Below are 22,576 nucleotides of genomic sequence, written 5' to 3'. Positions count from 1 at the left end.
TATGGTTTAATCCATTAAGTTACTACTAGCTACTGTTTTGCTGTACTCCAGCAAATAAATCCATAGAATTAAATTGGTACAACATAAGGGAAATACAAGAACAGTCAAAGAAAGACAGAATGAGTTAAATAACCAAACACCAGAAATACGATATTGATCATTAAAAAATCTGTTCTATTTAAGTAGTATAAGAACAACATAAATGTTCACTGATTTGCATTTCCTTTTTTAAAAAGATGTACCTTTGAAGTCACCCATTAATAAGTCATGCAGGGAGAGTCATATTAACTGTATTTTTTTCATTTGTACATTGTGACAGAGAGTCTCATAAAGGCAATGATCATATCACCATTTTAGACCCTTTTCTGGCAGTGTCACCTTTGCACTCGCCCTATGCAAAATGTCATTTTTTTCAAGTAAGGCACATGTCCTTGTCATCTTTTTTTCCTTTCTTCCTGATTCTACTCCTCTTTGGTTTCCGTACCCCTCAGGGCATACACGGGAGTTACCTTGTGTGGAGGTAAAGAGAACATTTAGGAACAGAAATCAGTAAGCACACAGAGATAAATTTGCAACACATTGCACCAGAAATTAACTCACATAGCTACCATTAAAGCTAATTGGAGGTGCTCAACCTGATTCCATTCATGGTGCTGGCAGTTTACCCTTGTGTGTTTCAGAAGTACTTAGTACTTTTAACTAAAAAGGCTTGAGAAACCAGCACAAATTATACAAATTATGCTTCATGTTTTAAAAAAATACAACTGAAACACTTGCTTTTTCAAAAAGAAGCACAAAGATTTAGCCAACGGAATTCTCAGTTCTTTAGAGTTGATTAGCTAAAGCGCAAAATAACATTTTGAAAATGTATTCCATGCTGTTCAAATGAACAAGTTGTAAGACAAAAGTATGGGGGAATATTAACTCTTTAAATCATATTGCTCTCTTTCTTGTTCTGGAGTCAAGCTTGTCTTCTTTTTATATCAAACTAAAGATAATAGTTAAATGCAAGATATTTCATAAATTTTCATTTTCATACATTTTCATACATTATTACTTGTTATCTTTGTAATTAATGTATGCTAAGACAACTCTTTTCTAACCAAGTATTTATTTACTCAGATTTATTCACTGTGCCTGTGCCAAGTTGTAAGCACATTGTGCAACATATATAGAACTATTCTGGTAAAATATTAAGGCTCCCAAGAGGACCATACCTTATAGAGAACAAGTCACCTAAAATCATCACGCAGCTCTCCATGGCAACTACCAGCCCCATCTCCCACATAGCATCAGTAAGCCTCCGTGTCGTCCTTCCCAGGAAAACCTGGGCCAGGTGGATCTTGCAGCACGTGTTCAAAGTGATCAAATCTGGGCCCTAAGGAACCAGAGAGTGAAGTGAATTCCAGAACCAGGGATCCCTCTCTGAGAATGTCCTGCCACCAGCTATCTCCTGCTTTATACTAGGATGACATTCCCACCTTTAATTTGCAGTGACTGACAGGGAGACAGCCTTTCAGATAGCTGGGGTTTGAATCACTTGGGATATAAAGATCAAATGCCAACACTTCATCTGGAATCCATTGGCAGCCAACGCGGCTCACACAGCACAGGTGTAAACGATCTTTTTCTGAAATCTCGCTTTTAAAAAGCAGGCCCCTGCATTCTACACCAGCTGTATCTTCTGCAAAATCATAGCAAATTTGTGTCTCAAGTAATGCCATCTGATTTTCTTCAGAAATTTTTGGACAATATCTGGAATCCTGATAACTTCAGCATGTTTAGTTGAATCTTTTTGTATTTTGCAGCACTCTCAACAATAACAACATCACTCGACTTTCAGTGGCAAGTTTCAACCACATGCCCAAACTCAGAACCTTGTAAGTAGTCCCGATGACAATAGCTGTCTGTTCTGTTAATCTAGTGTGTTTTAGTATGTTCACCACTTCACTATTTCTACACAAGTTTTGCTAGTAGTTCTGAAAAGGCATCTAGATGGATTTGGGGGCAAGAAAGGGAAAAAGTGCAACTCCAAGATCTCTAGGTTGAGATCCACTCCAGCAGCATAAAACTATGTGAGCTAATTGCAGAGAAATCTTTGAGATGAAATTAACAAACCCGCCAACCCAAGGGAAGTAAGTGAGACCTATGAACTAGAGACCCTTGTGTCAGTTATGCAGGATGTTGGGCCACTGGATCCACAGAAATGCAGCTGCCATGGCCATTTCTCTATCTTGCCACAAATTGCAGCAATGCCCTCCACACCATACATGAGTTTCACCATCTAGAGAAGAAGGGAGAGACTACTCTGCACATTATAATTTAGGGAGCCCAAACAGCAAATGTGAAAAATTGGGATGGAGTGGGGAGTAATAGGAGCCTATATAAGAAAAAGAACCAAAAATTGGGACTCTCTCTATAAAATCGGGACATCTCGTCACCCTATTGTAACTATATCTAAAAATAGGTGCTTTTGAAAGTGGGAAAAAATGTTTCACTTTGAGCTATTCAATAGGTCACATTTCATTTAAGAATACGGAAGAATCTTTGATTGGCTGTCAGATGTGATAAATGGGAAATCTTTATGCTTTTATGACTGCTCTGCTAGCAGACCTAATTAAACTAAACTGGCTCTCCAACATTCTTTATAACAAAAAATTATAGCATCAACTGGTAGTGCTGTTATAATTAAGGTTGTGTCAGCATTTACATTAAGGTCTCAATTTTTAGCAGTTATGACTGAAATATAAGCATATGCTTCAGGCTACTGAAGTGAAACAAAGAAACTATTCATTCAAGTTCTAGCCTTTTTTAAGTTTATGCAAAAAACTAAGGATGACTTTTTAAAAAACATGCAATTGTTTTAAAATAATAATAATAATTATTATAATGAATAATGTAATATTTTAGGGCCTAATCCTGAGCTCTCTCTCGAGGCAGAACTCCCACTGAAATGAAAAGTGGGTGAAATTGAAAGTAAATGCGATGCTTGCTTGAAAACAAAAAAAGAGGTCAATATAGGCCCATGGATGGTACTTGTATAACCCAAAATGGCCTTGATTTCATTTATTTTATTTTTTTATATGGAAGCCATTTAGTATTGTGAAATCAGTGGGCATAGTCACCTTTGTAAAGTTACTCAAGAATTTTTTCAAGATCAGATCCTAGGTTCATCCAGTGGTTCTTAAATTGTGCAGTCTATGGACTGCCAGTGGTCCGTGTCGTATTTATAATGTATTCTGACTGTGCACCTAGGGTTGCCAGATATCCGGTTTTTGACCAGTTTCAGGGTGCAGGCGCTTACCTCAGGTGGCTCGCAGCAGGGCTAAGGCAGGCTCCGTGCCTGCTCTGGCTCCACGCAGTTCCTGGAAGCAGCCAGCATGTCCCTGCAGCCCCTAGGTGGAGGGCCAATCGGGGAAGCTCCATGTGCTGTCCCTGCCCCCCAGCACTGGCTCCGCAGCTTTTATTGGTCGGGAACCATAGCCAATGGGCGCTGTGGCGGCCCATCCACCTAGGAGGAGCAGGACATGCTGGCAGTTTCTGGGAGCCACGTGGAGCTAGGGCAGGCATGGAGCCTGCTTTAGCCCCGCTGCACTGCTGACTGGGAGCCCCCTGAGGTAAGCACCTGAACTCCCTACCTCCCGCACCCCAACCCTCTGCCCCAGGCTGGAGCTCCCTCCCATACTCTAACTCCCTCCGAGTCTGCACCCCAACCCCCTGCCCCAGCCTTGATCCCCCTCCTTCACCCCAAACCCCTCATCCTTGGCCTCACCTCAGAACCCACACCTCCAGCTGGAGCCCCTTCCCACACCCCAACCTCCCGTCCCAGAACTGAGCTCCCTCCTGCACCCAAACTCCCTCCTGGAGCTCTCACTCTGCATACCCCCGTGCCCCAGCCTGCACTCTGCACCCTAACCCCCTGCCCAAGCCCTGAGTCCTCTCCTACACCCCAAACCACTCGTCCCTGGTCGCTCCCTGGAGCCCATATCTCCTCCTGCACTCCAACCCCCTGTCCCAGCCCTGAGCACCTTCCTTCACTCTGAACCCCTTGGCTCCAGTCTGGAGCCCCTTCCTGCACCCCTAATCCCCAGCCCCATCCTAAAGCCCGCATCCTCAGCCAGAGCCCTCCCCCCCCACACCCCATCCCCTTGCCCAGCCTATACTCCCAGCCAGAGCTCTCACACCCTCCCGCACTCCAAGCCCCTGCCCAACCCAGTAAAAGTGAATGAAGGTGGGGGAGAGCGAACGACAGAGGGAGAGGGGATGGAGTGAGTAGGGGCAGGACCTCAGAGAAGGGGCGGAATGTCAAGGAAGGGGCGAGGCAGGGTTGTTCGGTTTTGTGCAATTAGAAAGTTGGCAACCCTATGTGCACCTGAAGGCATAAGTGTCTATTGGTTTAATAAATACCTCACTATATATATTTATTTAAACTTTATTTCAACAGTACTAGTGGCATTTAGGCAATAGACTATAAGAGTGATTTTAGTCTTTTGCAAACTTGCATAAAAATTTTTGTGGGATGGTTGTTCAGCTTAAAATTATTATATAAACAAAAGAAAGTCAACACAGAATGCCCTCCATCATAAGTGTGACATTTAGTTGTAACAATAAATAGCCAGATAACAATTCAAAAGAGAGATTTGTCACTCTAATCCCACTTACACTGATATTACACGTGTAACTGCATTGCCTTCAACAGAGTTACTGTTGGGTTTGCACTGATGTAAGCAAGTGCAGAATCAGACACTATGTCCTTACCAAGTGCTGGCTATGTATTGCATGCATCATATTGTACGCTATATCTCTCTGCTAGAATACTCACACATCATAAAAAATAGTTAAGGAAAAGACATCAGTTTTAACTTGAATTTTTAATCCTCTGTGAATGGAAATAAGAATCAACTAAATTATCTTGCTTTTGTTGGTTGTTTCCATAGCCTTGACGTTACTTAAATGGGTTTTTAGTGGGTTAATTAGCTTTGTCAGCTGAGTTCTATTTTTTTAATATCCATTACAATTATTTGCTTAGAAGTCAGCACATTAGCTAAAAAGAACTAAAATGATATTACTCTGTTATGGATGATTCTGGGAGTAAGGTTTTGATTTATAGCTTTGAATGTCCTTTTCTTTAGTTTGAAAAAACATAAAACCCAGGCTGAAGTAATTTACCTAATTTAGTGGATACATTTGTCAGATATTTTATCAATGGCAAAGTGCTTTTTGGCACTTGGCAAGGAGCCATGATCTTGTGTAGGTCTCTGCCAACAGAGAGGCAATTTACTTAATTCCTTCACTCACTGCCATTTGGTCTTTTAATTTCGGGCATTGCTTTGAATATGGGTCCCTAGGAGCCAAAAGCAGCTAATCCCCTTTTCTGTAATTAAACAAAAGGAGAGAAAATCAGGAAGGGATGTGAAAGAAGGTGTTTTATATTGCATTATTATTCTGTCTTGTTCAGCAGCAAAATGAATATGACCTGCTAAAAGGATTTTGCAAGTAGTTTCTATAGAGACTAATAACAGCCAGACTTACTGATGTCTCTAATTGGAAGCCAAATTTTTTATTAGCTTTTTTTGTTGTTGTCAGTATATTACTGTGATAAACCAGTCTACTTTAGACTTTTTTGATTTATTGTCCTTTTGTACAGATCTAAGCTAAAGAATTCAAGAGCTGTTTTCAAACTCTGGTGTATTTGCTTTTCTCTTTTAGGAGAGAGGGAAGAAACTGTAGATACTCAATTTTGTGATAGCAAACCTTGTTTCTTATTAAACTAATTAGATCAACCTAAAAAAGGCTTTTTGCTACTTAAATGTTAATAAATAAAGCTACATGACTCTCCAGCTTCAAATGAAAAATTTAAAAGATCGATTCCTCATTAAGGACTTCTTATTAGTAAATCTTCCAGATCTGTAAAACTCTGTCACTCAGGTTTTTTGCTAATTTACACATATTGACTTGTTTCCTCTCATTCAGTCGACTTCACTCGAATAATCTCTACTGTGATTGCCACCTGGCCTGGCTATCCGATTGGCTGCGGCAGCGACCCCGCGTTGGCCTGTACACACAGTGTATGGGCCCATCCCACCTGAGGGGGCACAATGTAGCAGAGGTTCAAAAACGAGAATTTGTCTGCAGTGGTAAGGGAAACAAATTCTGCAACCGAGCTCTGATTTAATGCATGTTTAACACCGGTTTAACAGAGATTGTAATGATATGCACTGTACGCTGTTTCTAGCTCTGCAGAGTCTAAAAATGTTGTTTGAAAACCTGGTCAGTTATTTTGGAGATATACTTGGCTCTAATGTGAGTAATTGTGTTCCTATGTACTTTATGTAAATGATTCATGTATATATACACACACACATAAAATACATAGCAACACTATATACGTATCTTTCTAAAAACAAATATTTGGAGATGGGTGACTACGAAAATGAAATCTAAATGTTCATTTTGAAACAGTCAGGAAGCTTTTATATGAAATGACTGTTCTTTTTAATTTACAGACTCTTTGTTCCCTACTTCAGTATTTTCCACAGTTTTCATAAACTCCCCACTCCCCAAAGAACCCCTTTTGGAATACCATTGTATGCTTTAGCAACTCTGTTTGTTTTCTGAATGAAATATTGAAATGACTAACAGTTCAGTACTAACCACTTTTTCTTTATTCATTTTTCTCCCTTTATTCATAGATGAGGAAGAAGGCAAGTTCGTGTTTCTTTTTTTAATAGTTTTAGACTTGGATTGAAAAATATCTGTAAACTTTGGTTAATTTTTCTGGTTCCCTAAATTCTTAAGAACAATAGCATATGTGCAACTGTATCTGCCATATTTAAACCCTGATCTGCGAGTTTTACTGCGTAGGCAGACCTTTGTGTCCAGCAGAGCCCCACTGATGTTGATAGAGTACCACAGAAGCACCAGGATCTGTCTATATAAATCTTGTAGGACTAAGGCTTAATGAGTGCATTGCTAACTTGAGTATAATGCCTCCTTGCTCCACAAATTCTTTTGGGTGCATGTGCAGGGATCTCAGTGAAACTCTGTTCGTACACCTGAGAATTTGTGTTTAAGTGATATCTCTGAACATTCCCATTATAAATCTCTATTTTGGGGGATTTATAACTTTTCACCTTGATATACATGTCTTAGCCCTGGATCAATTTATTTTTATTTAATAAAATCAATTTGAATATTTTTTTACATTAAGAATGTAACAACAGTAGCATAGGTATATTGGTTTTAGTTGCCTGTTTGCTTTCTTGTAACTCCAGAATTAATGCTGAAATTTAGATATTGTAAACTGCTAGTTTTTTTTGTTAATGTAATTTTTAAAAAATGGGTCAGTTAAAGTTTGAAATACTGAAGATGCAGAACAATTAGTTTCTAATTGCCAGTAGAGCACGTTTCTAGGTGAAAGTATGACATTAGAGAATAGAGAAGGACATGTTAGTCAAACTATTTTCTGTGGGTTACAAAATTTTCTCCAACTTTCAAAAACAAAAACAAACGAACAACAAAAACCTCCCTAGTTTCTCATTCTTCTGAATTTAAATAGCTACAGTAATGAAATTTACTGACTATACTGGGGGATGTGCAATTTATACATTTTCAGTAATATGTCTAAATTATAGTTCACGATCTACTTTCTGAATATTACATTTAAGTGTAGTGAATATAAATGCCAGCCTTGATAACATAGGGCACAATGGACTTAGAAACTATTTAGTTATGAATTACAGCAATATGAGTCAAGATGAGGAGTGATCAGGATTTTGTGGGGTATTGGCTAAAATGACACAAAGGGTCAAATCTTGATTCCATGGAAGCCAATGGCAAAACTCCCACTGAACTGTATTGGGCCAGGGGGTTTACTGGAAATGCTTTTGAATTCTGAGTATGTTGTCACAGGAGAAAAAAGCATCTGCATCAGGTATATAATATATACATTGAAAGGTAATTTTTAAATAAGTAGCTATGCAATAGAATTTACCTGCTCAGGAGGTGTTTTGGTTTTTGTGAGACAGTTCATTCATTTCCATTAGCAATTTTTATTTAATACTATCATAAAACAAAAGAAATAGATCCGTGATACTTAGAGATATTTAAACCCACAAAAGAAAAAAAAATGGTTGAAAATCTTGACTGATACTGTATCTTCAGTGCATTTCATTTTGCCCAGATATTTTGTGCAATAAGCTGGTTTTGGAACATATGAATGTTAACCAAGCTAAGAAATTTTGAAAGCAAGAGTTAAAGCTGTAAATATGAATTTTCTCTTCCATGCTCTTCAAGTTAGTTCAACATGCAGGTATTATTCAGATAATCTAATTAATATGCAGGTGTTATTCAGATTAATTAATGTAACTTAAAGTAACTGATTTTGTAGCCATGTTTACTCTCAGGGCTCTGTCTGTTGTTTTGTAGGGAAGGGAGAAATAGGATTGTTCACTGTTAGAATGATCTAGACTTCTTCTATTTGACTATTCTGCAGTTTTAGAAGAAGCAATTTGTTTTCTGTTCCAGGTCATCAGTCTTTTATGGCTCCCTCCTGCAGCGTCTTGCATTGTCCTACTGCATGTACCTGTAGTAACAACATTGTTGACTGTCGTGGGAAAGGCCTTACTGAGATCCCAACCAATCTTCCAGAAACTATTACTGAAATGTAGGTTATCTTGCTTTTTTGCCATTAACTTGCAGAAATGTAGTGTTCCCTCTGTCTACTTACATTTATTTGCTCTGGTAAATAATATACTGTATAGGAAGAGTGTTTTAGAATATACCAGAAATAAAAATATTTGGTGTGTAGGAAACCATTTGTTATAGTCTTGTATTTTCAGTTATAGGTTCATTACAGGGACACTAGTGACAGAACTGTTTTTAAGATTGTAATCAGAATGGTCTTAAAATGGGGCATAAATGATGTTATTTCTAAACCTAAGTAGCCTTTCAACGCAGACAACACACCACAACCTTACCTTTGCCCCCTTGGGTACCTTCCTTCAGTCATCCCTTTTAACAAACCACCTATTCCCAGTGCAATAAATCACTACACCAGATATCCATAACTAGTTGTGCTGGGAGTAAGTAGCTGGTAAAGGAGTATCCTCAAAAGGGCGAATTTAGAGGGCAGATTTAAGATTGAGGAATGTGGTCTGTGTTGTAGTTGTAGTAGCGATAAAAGATGTGCCTGTGGAGGAGGAGTAGATAATATGTACTGTTAAAGTGGCTTATCTTTTCTTATGTTATAAAGGATGAGTATTTTTGGACTATACAACTACTTTAAATATCAGCATTTGGTTTGTATGAATATACATGCTGTATAAATTACAAAACTGAATTCAGTTGGCTGACACAGAGCCAGGTTACCTGAAATAGTTTTGTTGTTTTGCTCTACTGGCAAGTCAGTTGTTCTTGCCAAAAACTATTAACGGGTTATCCAATAACTAAAACAGAGCCACCAGGCTCCATGATTTAAAATAGAAAAGCCACAGCAGAGGGTTACTCTCCTGGTGCAGTACTTTTCCAGTAAGACCCTGTATAGGAAATGAGACTTTTAAATGTATTCTACACAGCATAGAAGAATGTACTTCTGATGTTTTCTACACATACCAGTAGAAGAAATATTATTTTTTGATTCTCCTTCAAGTTCATGTGCATGTGCACATGTGCATTCCACTCTTGGTATCTGTGTGCCCAGTGCGTGGCCATCAGTATAAGTGGAATGGAGATGTGCAACATGTCTTGAAGAACAGCGGTTACTGAACAGGTTAGTATCTTTTTTTCTAAAAAGAGGAAAACTCATATGAAAAGAATATGAATTATTATAGACATATACTTGTTAACAATGCAAGTAATTTTCTTTCAGAAGTACTAAAAAGAGAAATTGGAAGATATACAAGATAAAGGAACCATCTTCAAATTTTCTGGGTGTTCACAAATAAAAATATTTGTGAACACTCTCAGAAACAGGACACCCACAGATTTGCTTAATTATGCTCTGAGTAAAAAATAACTTTTAGAAAAAGTGTTTAAAGCAGATAGGTGGAGCAGAAACTATTGAGGCAATTTACATTGACCTTTATCCAACGTGCAATGCCGCTGCAGTAAAAGTAACTGAATTTGCAACACTCCATGCAAGAAAAATATTTTTCAGTATATTAACTATTTCTGTATCAATAATTTTTAGTTTCTAGAAAAATCATTGTATTATGGGGTTTAGTAGGACCTCACAGGAAGGAACGATCAGTTGCACACATACAAAATGGGAAATGACTGCCCAGGCAGGAGTACTGCGGAAAGGGATCTGGGGGTCATAGTGGACCACAAGCTAAATATGAGTCAACAGTATAACACTGTTGCAATAAAAAGTGAACATCATTCTGGGATGTATGAGCAGGAGTGTTGTAAGCAAGACCCAAGAAGTAATTCTTCTGCTCTCCTCTGTGCTGATTAGGCCTCAGCTGGAGTATTGTGTCCAGTTCTGGGCACCATATTTCAGGGAGGATGTGGAGACCAGAGAAGAGCAACAAAAATGATTAAAGTTCTAGAAAACATGACCTATGAGGGAAAAAATTAGGTTTATTTAGTCTGGAAAAGAGAAGACAGAGGGGACATAACAGTTTTCAAGTACGTAAAGGGTTGTAACAAAGAGGAGGAAGAAAAAATGTTTTTCTTAACCTTTGAGGATAGGACAAGAAGCAATGGCTTAAATTGTAGCAAGAGAGGTTTAAGTTGGATGTTAGGAAAAACTTCCTAACTGTCAGGGTGGTTAAGCACTGGAATAAATTGCCTAGGGAGGTTGTGGGATCTCCAGCATTAGAGATTTTTAAGAGCAGGTTAGACAAACACCTGTCAGGAATTGTCTAGATAATACTTAGTCCTGCCATGAGTGCAGGGGACTGGACTAAATGACCTCTAGAGATCCCTTCCAGTTCTGTGATTCTATGAGCAATGTCACTCTGCTAATAGCACTGGGTATTGGATCCCACTGCCAACATTTTCCATTTTGAACGTCATCTGATTAGGCCTCAGCTGGAGTATTGTGTCCAGTTCTGTGCACCATATTTCTGGAAGGATGTGGAGGCCAGAGAAGAGCAGCAAAAATGATTGAAGTTCTAGAAAACATGACCTATGAGGGAAGATTGAAAAATTAGGTTTATTTAGTCTGGAAAAGAGAAGACAGAGGGGACAGCCTACATTTATACCCATGAAAACTTATTATCTTCAAAGGTGTGATTAAAGGAAGAATTTGCTCTAGTCTGTGTTATATATGTAAGTATATATCATATAGCTACCATGTTGCTGCTGGTTTTAAAAGCATAGTAGCTGCATAATGGCGCAGTACAGGCAGTTGAAGAAATAATAGCATTCCTACCTCAGAATGTGCATAATCTTGGATCTGTTCAAATGCAATACAAGAACACATAAAACATGTCAGAGCAGAAGTTTGAGCTGTTTTAACTGGAACAGAAATACATCAATTTAATTTAATGTCATGAGAAAGGTGCTTTGGTTAGTGGTTGAACGTTATGCTAAGAATCAGGATTTTGAGAAGTGTTTTTGAGGTGCAGGTAGAGCATACTTAGCACCCAGTATTTGGGAAAGGACTCCAACTGCAGAAGGCAGCACCACAGAAAGCATGATGACAAAGGGGGTAGCAAAGTGAGAAGAGTGCAGTTGGGGGAACAAGAAGATATAGGGGCACAGAAGTAACCGGAGGAGGAGATGCAAAGGGCTCTGTAAGTGAAGAATTAACTCAATGGAAGGATCAGAGTGCACAGGGGAGGAATTCATGAGGACATAGTCCTAGTGTTATGACAAGAATAGGATCTTTACTGCTTTGTTTTGTATAGATTGAAGAAGGGAAGAGGTGAGAGAGTGGAGGCCAGACAGGAAGAGATTTCCATAGTTTAAGTGAGATATGTTCAGATTTCTGTGGGCACGTCTACACTGCAAACTAAGCTCAGTGGACCCGGGCTTGTGGACTTGGAGTTTCCAAACCTGTGCTTAAACATACACACTGCAATGTAAACCTGGGTTTACAGTTCCTGGACCAGAGTCTCACAGCCATGCTAACGTGTCCACACTGCACTACGCTACCCTTCTGACTTTGGTCTGAGGCTTACCCTTCGTCCACACTGCAAAATGGCAGGACTTGGACCCAAGTCACAGTGGGATTTGGGCTCTGACCAACCCTCCTCTAGCAGGGTTCTGAGTGCTTGCTGACCTGAGTCAGACTGATTTGTGTGTGGACAGAAGGGAGGTTTGGGCTCCAACTGGTTCCAGTTTTAAATATGTTCCTTTTTAAATGTAATTAATTGTTTGCTTGTTCTTGTGAGAAGATAGGAATTCACAGTTTACTTTAGCGTTTATCATTTTGTTTATCGCTATTGTACATCTCTTATTCTGCTCTTCTGTAAACTGAACATTCAAAGTCTTTTCAACCTCTCCTGATGTGGGAGTCTTTCTAAGCCTGTCATTTTCATCACTCATCTCTGAACTCCCTCCATTTCTGCTATATCTTGTTTGAGATGGAGTGACTGAAACTGAGTGCTGTTTCCCAGGTGAGCCATCAATTTATATAATGGGATTATAGTTTTCGATCATTTTTCCTTATACATCTTAATACTTCATTTGGTTCTGTGAGCACCATTGCACATTCAGTAGAAATTTTCACTGAATTGTTCACAAGGATGCCTAGGTCTTTTTCCTTAGTTGTTACACTCTGGGTTCTAAATTAATTGTGTACGAGTACATTATATTGTTCCATCCAAATATGTATTACCTTGCATTTGTAAGCATTGAATTTAATATCCTTTGTGCTACCTATTCACCTAGCTTTGTTATTTCCCTCTCAGGATTCCTACAGTCTTTTTTCTGGTCTTGTCTAATTTTAACGTAAAATTTTTTGTGTTATGTGTACATTTTGCCCTTGTTCATCCTTTTCCAGATCATTATTTTGTGACCTCTGTATTTTGGTTGCCTTATCATGGAATGTATTAACGATTCTTACTGTCTATTTTAAAGATCTTACACCTCTATTATTTGTAGTAGGACCTTGAGATTCATCAGGGAGTAGGTCTGTGGGCTAGAGAAGTGTCATTTCTTTATTCAATTTGGTTTAACTAAATTCTAAATTATTTTTAAAAATCACCTTTTACACCTCTACCCCGATATAACGCCACCCGATATAACACAAATTTGGATATAACGCGGTAAAGCAGCGCTCCGGGGGCGCAGGGCTGCACGCTCTGGCAAATCAAATCAAGTTTGATATAATGCAGTTTCACCTATAACGCAGTAAGATTTTTTGGCTCCTGAGGACAGCATTATATTGAGGTAGAAGTGTACTTTCTTTCACTTGTGTTCCACAGGAAAATTGTGGCAGTGTGCCAAAATAATAATTGAACGTGAACATTATAAAGAGATTCCCAGGCACTGCTCCGGGAATGCCTAGAAACTGCTGGAGCAGCTGGGAAGGGGAGGAGTCAGCATGGTGATCTTACCATTACTACACACCTCCCCAGCACATGTCCTCATCATCCCGTTCATCCACCCACTGCGAGCACCAAATCTGGCAGGAGTTCCCCCAACTCTCAGGGAGGAGAGAGGGGGAAAAGAAGGGGGCTGGTTCTACCCATAAGTCCCCCAGATCTAGTTTGTGGGCCCAGCAGCCCTGCCCATCCTCAATTCTGGGGGCAACATAGGGCAGGAAGGGGAAGAGAGAGAACTGGGCTGGGCTCTATTCCTACCCGCCCCGCCCCACCCCACCCCCCAGCTAACCTGTGGACCCAACACATAGTTTTTTGGTGTGTGTGTGTGTGTGTATATATATATATATATATAATTGATAATATATTTAACCATGATTCTAGTATGCAGTCTTATAACATTCTAGTGTTAACCTTTTCCCACGATGAAAAGCGATCCTTTATTCAGGGGTGAAAGTGGGCGGTACCGTACCGGCCCGTACACAGCCCATGTTAATGAGCTGCCACGGCAGTGCTTTAACATCACTGCCCCTTTTGCCTCCCTCCCCCACAGGCCACCAACAGAGGGGAAAAAGAGGCAGCTGCCCCGGGACCAGCGATTTTAAAGGGCTTGGGGCTCATGGCCGGAGCCCCGGATCTTTTTTAATTGCCACCAGAGCCCCAGGCGGTGGGGGCCAGGCAGCGCGGATGGGCTGGCTGAGGGAGGCTGACCCCCAGCTCCTCCTCTTCCACCCGAGACCCCACTCCTTCTGCCTGAGGCCCTGGCCCTTCCAGGGGCCAGAGCCGGCCCCCATACCAGTAAGAATTTAATATTACTTTCACCCCTGCCTTTATTCCTGTATTTTCTTAGCCAGTTTCAGATCCATGCCATGACTTTACTCTTTGCCCAATGACTGCTTAGTTATAAGAGGCTTGTAAGGCTCTTGTAAGGGACCTGGGCTTTTGGAAAATCCAAATAAATTACAGCAAATGGTCTCTCTTCACCATTATTTTATTGTCTGACTCAAAGAAATACATTAAATTAGATTATTTACTTTCACAGAAGTTTTGCTGCTGTTTTTGTCTGTATTTTATCATGTTCCTCTAGGAGTTTTTATAATTCTCTTTATAATTATTGTTTCAACCAATATCCTCCTTACACATTTTTTTGAACTGAGGGAGTTTGTAGGCCAGTAAGTCCATGTTTATCAAGGCACATTTGGCAGCACAGGAGATAAGATAGAAAGTTCAGGCTAAAATAGTCCTGGGTGTTGGGAAGGCTTGTTTATGAAGAAATCATATGACATTTGTGTATCTCCACACCCAGTTTGGTTGCCTGCATTAATATCACTGACATTATTTTATTTATTCTTTAACATTCACAGAATATAGATGCAGTGAACAATTTAAGTAAACACCTGAAATTCTAGGTCTGCATGAAATTTGTCAAATAACATAAAGATAAGTAGCTTTAAAGAAATTATTCCAATAAGAACATCTCTGATGTTTTTGACTTAAATTATAAACTGAGATTTAATAACGCTAAGTTTTTATTTTTCTTATACATAATATACATGGGAGGCAGTGTTGCCTAGTGGATAAGGCACTGGGTTGGGACCCAGCAGAGCTGTATTCTATCCCAGCTGTGCCACTGGCCTGCTGTTTGGGCAAGTCCCTTTTTCTCTCTAAACCTCAATTTCCTGATCTGCAAAATGGAGATAGTGATATCGACCTTTAGAAAGTATTTGGAGATCTACTGATGAAAAGCACTATATAAGAGCTAGGTATTATTGTTGTTGTTGTTTTATTATGTTTGTATCTACCTTGTTTTATATAATCACATGACATAGTTTTAATATATTACCTTGTAAATTCCACGCTAACACTTTTATATTTATTTCCAAGGGCACGCTAAATTAATTTGTTATTTAAGTACTGTGCTAAAAAGCAGAAATAAGCAAACTAATGGATCTACTTGAGTCTGAGTGACCTTGGCTGTACCTTTTTGTGTGACATAGGAATTGTTACAAAGGTCAGTGCTCTGCACCCAGCAAATTTATGTCATCCTAAATCAGGGATAAGGCTATGTATTATGTGCCAAATAACTCTGGGGTTGCTGCACTGTTGCTCTCCAGATAGCCCTAATACTTTTGGGTGAAAATGGCAGATGAATCTGACTATAAATCTTTGGTCCCTTTCTGGCATCATGGAGCACAGGCCAACATTAAGTATTTAATGCCCCAGTAATCTAATTCCTAATTTTTATTATGTCGGTATATATATTTATTTAATGTATTTCTCTGTCTGGATCAGTAACATCATTCCTGTTCATATCCAAATAAACTTGCACCATATAGAGTGGTAAATTCTTAATCTTTTCTTTTCAGGCCCATTTCACTTAATGTGATTTTAGTTATGCTCTGAAAATGGTCATTTTAAATAACAAAATAATCTACTCTATACAAAACCATTCCTCTGAATACTCTCCCCTAAGCATATTCCTGAACTTCTGCATTCATATAAATTGCCAGAGAAAGCATGTTTACAACAACATGCAACATATTCATAGATATGGGGCTCTTGTTAGTTTCTTTCATCACTTAACCCTTCACTGATTAATTTAAGAAAGTCACTTACCCTAAACAGTTTGATTTAAAACAGTTTAAATTTATATGAGTTCACAGCTCTTTCAGTCTCCACAGAAGTTACTGGGATTTCTTTTTTCCTGCGAAGGTTCTCTCTGTTGAACTCTATCAGATATAAGGAGGGCTGTTTCATTTGCCAACTTCTTCCCTTCCTTTCCTGGCTTAGGGATCATTCATATTGCTCAAAAAGCCCATTTAATAATCATTTTTAAAGAGTGAATCCCTTTCAACGGTTATCATGTCCAATAAGTCTCATCACAAGCATCCATTTCCACATTTACATTTTCTAGTAATCTGGATCTCCCTCCCTTTAGTTGCATTTCAGAGCTCATATTCCACACTGGAAGCCTTAGAATGCCCTCTAGAAGTGAGTTGGGGTTTCTTGGTGTGCGATGCACTCTGGCACATGACAAAATAGGGAATTCCTAGAAAATAAAAAAAATCAAAGTGGAAATCCAACAGTGAGGCTATTAGACCTACTAATCACTGGATCTTCAAAAGTAAGTGATGGGATGTTCAAAGTAATAGACCAGGAAGCTGTTTGGGCTGGTGTGGGCTGATTTATGAAAAGTCTGGCTTTTATTTTGTTTGAACTAGTTGATACTCATAATCAGATAACTCTTCCTAAAATCCCTTTCCTCAGCATAGTGGTATGAACGGAAGAGAAAATAAAGAGGTCTTCAGTAGAATGGATTTTGTTATACTTTAGACTGATAAGATGACCTGCTGTGATTAAACATAGCCAAGTGTAAAGAAGCATTTATGTAATCAAAGATGGGAATTAATTGCTTTCCCCCCACCTTTGGTTGGAAGGATGGGGTCAAAAGCAATATTTTTATTGTTGTTAGCAGCTGCTGATGAAAAGGCAGGAAAAATCCCAAAGTACATAATATATGTAGTGAGGAAATTTCAGGAGTCCAACTTCATTCTTCTGTGTATTGAAAAATCACTGCATTCTTGAATACTGTAATCTTCAAAATAAAGTTTGTTCATTCTGGGGTAAGGGAATCTTTTTCAGTATGAGTGCCAAACATGTTTGTTTAGCTGTCACATGCTAACTTTCTGATATTTCATTTGTCAGTTCCCGTATTTTTATACCTTCCTACTTGGCTTCTCTTCTCGAAGTATTCCCAGTTTACTGTCTTTAGTCCTAGTCTCATATTCCTCTATCTCATCCTCTCTTTGATGGCACTTCTATTCTTCTTCCATGAGTCTGTCATTCACTGTGTGCTACACAAGGTGCTTGTTTACATCTGTATAAGTAGGGGAATATCAAGCAGGATCAGAAGTGGTATTGCCCACATGGAAAGTAGTTTATAAAATGTGTGGATGACACCAAGCAGGGAGGTTGCAAGCACTTTGTAAAATAGGATTAGAATTCAAAATGACCTTGACAAATTGGAGAATTAGTCTGAAAACATGAAATTAAGTAAAGACAAGTGCAAAGTACAACACTTAGGAAGGAAAAATCAAATGCACAGCTACAAAATGGGGGAATACAAAAGGTGGCTGTTGAAAAGGATCTGTGGGTTATAGTGGATAACAAATAGAATATGAGTCAACAATGTGATGTAGTTGCAAAAGAACCCAATATAATTCTGGGGTGTATTAACAGGAGTGTCATATGGAAGACGTAGGAGTACTGTTGAGGCCTCAGCTGGAATACTGTGTCCAATTCTGGGCATCACACTTTAGGAAAGATATGGACAAATAGAGAATTCAGAGGAGAGCAACAAAAATGATAAAAGGTTTAGAAAGCCTGACCTTTTAAGAAAGGCCAAAAAACCAGGACATGTTTCATCTTGAGAAAAGAAGTCAAGGGAAAGGGGTGAGGACACACTGAATAACAGTCTTCATATATATTATGGGCTGTTATAAGGAGGACAATGGTCAGTTGGTCTCCATGTCCACTATAGGTTGTGTGATCCATGTGTGTAATAGGGCGATATCTCTTTAAGAGACCCATTGGGGTGAGTAGGAGTGAGTTATCTCTGGGTCATTGTTGCTAGGCAGATTAAGCACTCCACATCCAGAAGTTTCTGGAATTGGGTGTGATAGTTTTGGGTCTGCTCCAATAGGTTCCCTGTTGCTGGGGTCAGACTCCATGAAGGCAAGCAGCCAGGCAGCTGCTTTGCAAAAGGCCACGTGAACTGCCTGAGTTTGGAGAAGCTGAGTCCAAGACCAGAAGGCAGGCTATTGCCCTAACTGTGAAGCATTTTGCACCATGGTTTTCTTTGAATCTATACACTTAACTGAGTGGCTGGTTAATCAGTTAGCTGACTGGCTAGTAGTGATTTCAGCAGAGGAAGACTCTTCATGGATTCCAACTGAAGATTCCTACAAGCAAGTGGAGGGAAGATGTTGTTTTAGACTCTGCAGACTGTTTAGATTTGCCGATCAAAGACTTGAGACTGAGACTTAGGTGACCTAAACCTAAGCTTTTGGAAACTCAGTTTCTTCTCATTGTGTTTCTGTGAAGACTGAACTGTTCAGATTTTAATTTGTTTTCTTTATTTATGTTTATGAATAACTGTGAAGATAATGTCTGTGGGTTATAAAATTGCCATGTTCTGTAAAAATTAGAATATTTGTTTCTTTATCATAAGATTTTATAAAGTTATTTAATTACATTTATTTCTTTAGTTCCTTTTGGGACTTGAATGTGGGGAGGCTGATCCTGTGTAATCCTTGTTGAAAATCCTTTGAGACTGAACTCTGGGTCTCCAGCTACTTTTCTATGGGAGTTGGGGACAGGGGGTGTTATTAGGCACTGGAGAAGGGCAAGGAAGTGAACTCTAGCCCACCTAAAGGTTACAAATTGGTGCCCGAACAGACGGGGACTTGAGGATTGCTCAGAGCTACCTCTGCATACTTTTGAGGAATATTGCAGTTATAAAAGAATTTGGTGGTGTTGAATATTATTGAATATGTGCACTGTATTAATATTATTAAGTTAATGGAAACTTGCACACGATTAGGATTAGATCCCAGTAGGGCCATTTTGGTCAGTGATATGTCGCCTGTTGATAGTACAGCAGATATTAAGAGAGCTATTAGAATCTTTGGTCATGTGACTAATATGAGGTGGGTGAAGGGAGAACAAAAGAATGATTCTCTGTGAATTTGTTGCTGTTTCTGTGATACACATAGGAGGGAAATGTGTGTTGTAGAAGCTAGGGCAGAAATGGGATATGACTCCTTTTCATTTTGTGGTTTTGCCATTTATAACCACTTGTTCTGTGCCCAGAGTAGCTCAGTGCAGGGATCAGGGATATTCTGTGTATTCTGACAGAGGGTTCAAACTGAGACATGGGCTGTGGTTACATCTGTGGGTGAAAGATAGACTAGATGGTTAACAGATGCTATACCAGTTATAGACCGAGGTCCAGTAGAAACCTCTACTCCTGCTGTGAGTCTCCCTTTTGACATGCAACATCTTTTGTTAGAGAGGGTGCTGAAATCTGTCAGTGAAACTGTGACTGATGTGAAATTTAAACTGAAATGTTTTTCGGGTAATTCATCCAGACCCAATGGAGAAGTAAATTATCCCACTTGGCAAGCACAAGCCAAAGAGATGATGGAAGACAGTGAGATTTCTGACAAAGTGAAAAGAAGGTTATTGAAAGTTTATTACCCCCAACATTGAAGGTGGCCTGAGGAGCTGGTAGCAAGGCATCTGCTGTAGAATGCTTTGATATTTTAGAGAAGGCAAATGGAAGTGGCATAAACGCATCTGAGCTTAAGGTTCAATTTTCTGAGACACATCACCACACTAGAGAACCACCTTCTGCGTACCTGACTAGACTACACGCATTAGTCAAAGAAATTTTGGAGGCTGGTGGAGTAAAAGATACTGAATTGGACTCGTATATACAAGATTATTTTTTCCGTGTTTGTTGGCATGAATCCTTATTAAATACATGCTTAATAAAAAGGATGAAATGTAGTGGTAGAAAAAAGAGTGTCTCTTATGCCAGACTACTTTTTTGAGGTGAGATCCATTGAAAGGGAGCACTCTGATAAACAAAAGAGAAAACTTCAACAAGAACTAGAAGAAAAAGGAAGACCATTGAGTAAGAGTAGTTTGCAGTTGATAAAGGCATCTGAAAATACTACCAGCTCCCCTGAAGAAGTTACTGCAATAGACTGGAAGGAGAAATACTTGCAGGCTGAGCAGCAGTTGGTAGGACTGCAGCTGACCCAGTCAAATTCTGAAATGCCCATTTCAAATACACAATTTACTCCTCAGAGACCCAAAGAATTTAATAAACAAGCAATACAAAGATTAACAGAAGAAATCCTTTGTTTTAACTGTTGGATAATAGGACATTTTGAAAAATAAATGTCAGAATTCTCCTGACTCCAACTTAATACATTAGCATCTGACTGGTAGATATTCAAATCAGAACAAGTTTGAGTCAGGAAGAAAAGAAACCTAACAACTCTCAGAGCAAGGCTGCTAGACAATGGGTTCAGGACACAGATGTTACCCAAATGGGTGTCAGTGAGGCCATCCGGAAATTAGTGGGACCTGCTTGTCATGGCTATGTTTACATAGGTGGGGTAAAGCGTACCTGACTAATAGATACTGGTTCTCAAGTTACTTGCATATGTGAAACTTTCTATTATGAGCATTTATCTTATCAAAAGTTACAGTCAATTGGCAGTATACTTCAGACAGAAGGGGCAGGAGGGCAAATGGTTCCATACCTGGAATATATAACCTTGAGGATATGATTCCCAAAGTTCATCTGTGGGACTAACAAACAATATGAGGTACTAATCTTGATTTGTCCAGACCAATGTATGAATCAACAAGTGTTGGCGTTCATAGGCACCAATGTGCTGAAACATCTTGTAGAAAACTGTAAGAAGAAATGAGGTCCTGAATTCTTAAATAGAATTTCATTACCAAATGAGTGGGCTGAAACTTCTAATCATTTTTTACTCAGTCAAATGTTACAGCAAGAAGCTGATGAAGGGCCTGAAGTGGTCTTGACAGAAAGAAAATCAGTGACAATTCCACCTGGCACATCCAAAACGGTGCCAGGAATTCTGAAGTTTGCTGTGAATGAATTGAAGACTATTGTAATGCTGGAAGATCCAGGTGTTGCAATTGGACCCAGTGGGCTAGCGGTTTTTCCTCAATTTGTTAAAGTCACTGGCACCAATATGAGAATAGGAGTACATGTCAAAAACTTAACAAGGAAGGATGTCATATTGAAATCTCACTCTGTCATTGTGAAGGGGCAAAAGTTGAGTGGATAAAACAAGTGCCAGCCCAGGTTTTAGCACTGCAACTAAAAAGAGAGATGGTGTCATACTGCCACTTGACTTTGAAGGATTCCCTCTCAGTGCTTCTGAGAAGAAAAGAATTGCTGAGACTGAGTAAGGAAGCTTATAAGGCTCTTGCTGTTCATGCAATTTGTAACCTTTGTGTGGGCTAGAGTTCACTTCATTGCCCTTCTCCAGTGCCTAAACCCCCACCCCCCAATTCCCATAGAAAAGTAGATAAAGACCCAGAGTTCAGTCTCTAATGATTTTCAGCAAGGATTGCACAGGGTCAACCTCCCATATTTAAGCTAAATTCCAGCCCAGCCCAAGCAATGAAACAGCCCTGCAGCCCAAGCCCTGCTAACCTGAGTCAGCTGGCACAGGCCAGCTGTGGGTTTTTCTTTGCTGTGTAGACATACCCTCAAGCCCTACATTTCTATGGGTGTGTTTACACTGCAATATAAACCCAGGTTTAGTAGAACTTGAGTTAGCAGACCCTGGGTTTGTTAACCTAGGATTTGAGTGTCTACATTCATTTGTAATCCCAGGTTAGGAATTGCTTAATGTGGGTCCTAACCTGGGGCTCCAGTGTCTGCACTACATTATGCAGGCCCAAGTCCAACCACCCATATCCCAGACTTCCTATCACCATCTCAGTATATGGCCACTCTATCTCTTTGTTCTTGGTGCAGCATGGGAAAACTTGACTGTCTAGAGGACAAAGAATGTTGGATTGCGGGATATTTTTGGCAGATTCCCAGAGCACACTTACAGTGGGGCTGTCTACAATGCAAAGCCCTTGGGCTTGAACCCTGGGTCTCGGCTTGACTCAGGCTCAGACTCTTCACCCCATGGGGTACTGTGACTTTGGGTCCGAGTCCTTGATTAATGTCTTTAAGTTACTTTGTAAGAAGAAGATTATTTGCATAGTGGAGTGGTCCTTAATCTAGCAGACAAAGGCATAACAAGATCCAGTGCCTGGAAGCTAAAGCTAAATACATTCAGACTAGAAGAAATAATGAGGATAATTAACCACTGGAATGACTTCCTTAGTTGTGGTGGGATATGTTACCAGCCCAGTCAGGAAGGGGTTAAAGAGCTCCTCTGGACACAATCAGTCCAAACGCTGTGTACCTGTGAGCAGAAATGGCTCTGTGATGTCAGTGCCCTTCTCTTACCACCTTC

General features: G+C 39.6%; 1 protein-coding gene across 9 annotated transcripts in view; it reads left to right on the top strand.

The window, feature by feature from the left end:
- SLIT2 (slit guidance ligand 2) overlaps positions 1 to 22,576 on the top strand; it is a 416,519-nt gene that overhangs the window by 271,943 nt on the left and 122,000 nt on the right. For all 9 annotated transcript variants that reach the window (XM_050947308.1, XM_050947305.1, XM_050947307.1 and 6 more), the window contains 3 exons: positions 1,809 to 1,880; positions 5,974 to 6,137; positions 8,527 to 8,665. In XM_050947308.1, coding sequence (XP_050803265.1) covers positions 1,809 to 1,880; positions 5,974 to 6,137; positions 8,527 to 8,665 — 375 coding nt within the window. The remainder of the gene's footprint in view (positions 1 to 1,808; positions 1,881 to 5,973; positions 6,138 to 8,526; positions 8,666 to 22,576) is intronic.

The sequence above is a fragment of the Gopherus flavomarginatus genome, chromosome 3, assembly GCF_025201925.1.
Source record: "Gopherus flavomarginatus isolate rGopFla2 chromosome 3, rGopFla2.mat.asm, whole genome shotgun sequence".
NCBI lineage: Eukaryota > Metazoa > Chordata > Testudines > Testudinidae > Gopherus > Gopherus flavomarginatus.
This window is presented reverse-complemented; position numbering and strand designations above follow the sequence as displayed.